General features: G+C 38.2%; 1 protein-coding gene across 1 annotated transcript in view; it reads left to right on the plus strand.

Moving 5' to 3' along the window:
- The window catches only part of LOC111088590 (RNA-binding protein 38-like), a 33,909-nt gene extending 32,167 nt beyond the window's left edge, over positions 1–1,742 (plus strand). The window contains exon 3 of the mRNA XM_022399160.1: positions 1,397–1,742. Coding sequence (XP_022254868.1) covers positions 1,397–1,742 — 346 coding nt within the window. The remainder of the gene's footprint in view (positions 1–1,396) is intronic.
- The last annotated feature ends 184 nt before the right edge of the window (positions 1,743–1,926 follow it).

Raw genomic sequence — 1,926 nt, forward strand, 5'->3', positions numbered from 1 at the left:
CTGTTACATTTGTTTTTATTGCTATTTGTTTAATGTCAATTTTTACTTCATTAATTGTGGACTTTATCGAAAATAGTTCGTCCTATTAGTGTTAAGAACGTAGCTACACACAATGGACTTTCTATGCTCCATCCCAAGCGGATATCGAAACCCGATTATTAGAGTTATAACCTCATACTTACCACTGAGCCACCTGGGGGCGTTATATCAGTGAGGAGATATAATTCGTAATTATTCAATACAGCTTCTCGCTTGTTTGTTTGCTAAGCAAAAGCCACACAATAGGCTATTTGTTCTCTGCCCAACGCGAGTATCGAAACCCGATATTTAGCGTTATAAGCCCTCCGAATTACCCCTGAGGCACCAAGGGGTTTCTCGATTTAACAGATGGCTACGAGTCGGAATAAAGTGACAAATTAGAAAAGCCAAAACAACTTCCGTAGAGAATTAAAAGAAGTGGCTCAGCGGTAAGTCTCATGGGCACAGCAGAGATAGCCCACTGTGTAGCCCATTTTTTATATTAAACCTGCGGTATTCACGTTAGTTGAATACCGTGTGAGGACAGACAGATGCATCCTTTGTAATTTGAAACTTAATATCTGACTTTAATTCTAATACTTTGGTATGTAATTTCAGTTTACTGGTTCACGTTTGCCTTTGTTACTTTAGATCACACTAGGAACCGGAGGGTCATTGGTTCCCGTCTTGGTTCTGCAAAATTATCCCCTCCCCCGCACTCTGGGGCAGAGTGTGCTGTATAAGAGTGACAGTCACAGTCCACTATTTGGCGCCAGGTGCTGTTGACTAACGGTCTACCTTCTAGTCCTTGTTCTCTTTTACGTGAATATCTCATTCAAACAAAACTTAATTTTCAGAATTTCACTAAATGACTTAGTTTTTAATACTGACTTTGGTGAACTTAATTTATTTTGTCATTCCGTCTTTGATCATTTGCTGGATGTCGTAAGTTTACTTAAACTCTGCTTTGTAACCTTAAGGCGCGGATTGGCCCTGAGATAGTTGAAAATACGCCCCGTACTTTAAGCAGTGGGTGCGTTATAAGAGCGACAGTCGATGACTGCTTTGCCTTCCATTTTGTCAGTAGTTCCAAATCAGGGACAACGTCAGTTAACTTAGCCGTAAATACAAAACACAATTACAGTATATCTGGTAGTATCACTTATAAATGTTACTGTTTGCACGTTGTTTATTCAGTTCTTGTTAAAGACAAAGTATTTTTAAACACTAAATTTTGTTAGTCTAATTCATAAAGATTAGATTTTACTAAGCTTGTATATATATATATATTTAAATGGTCCTTTTATGTTTATTAAATATATTAGCAAATATTTTCAAGTGCGTATGTGTTAAAAGCGTGTTTTATGTTTTCTTTCAGTCTGTCTCCACATTATATCTATACACCTCCTTACGTTACGTCATCGAGCGTACTGCTGCCATCCCACGTGCCTTTGTCACCTGCTTCCGCAGCAGCAGCAGCTTGGCACGTCTACGACTACGCAGCTGCGTATCAACCAGCTCAATACGCTAGCGGTTTGGATCCCGCGAACTACACTTATCCAACTGTTACCTCAGCGCCATCTACTGGTTACGGAAGCACTTCGTATCTGCCGCCTCAAGTCTACCCGTACAACGTTCCGCAAGCGTTACCTGGAGTTGGAACTGTTGCTGGGTTGCCTCCTTACGTAACTCAATCTCAATTACAGGAGACGCGGCTGCAATAACATAGTGCTATTGAAGAGAGAAATTATCACCAGAATATTTTTTGTAAATGTCTTATTTAATACAAAAAAAAAAGCACTGTGTCTTGATAACTATAGAGGAAGAGATAATTAATACATATTTTTAACTTATAATTAATACATATTTTAACTTATAATTAATACATATTTTAACTTATAATTTATT

This window comes from Limulus polyphemus, unplaced genomic scaffold (genome assembly GCF_000517525.1).
Source record: "Limulus polyphemus unplaced genomic scaffold, Limulus_polyphemus-2.1.2 Scaffold4082, whole genome shotgun sequence".
NCBI lineage: Eukaryota > Metazoa > Arthropoda > Merostomata > Xiphosura > Limulidae > Limulus > Limulus polyphemus.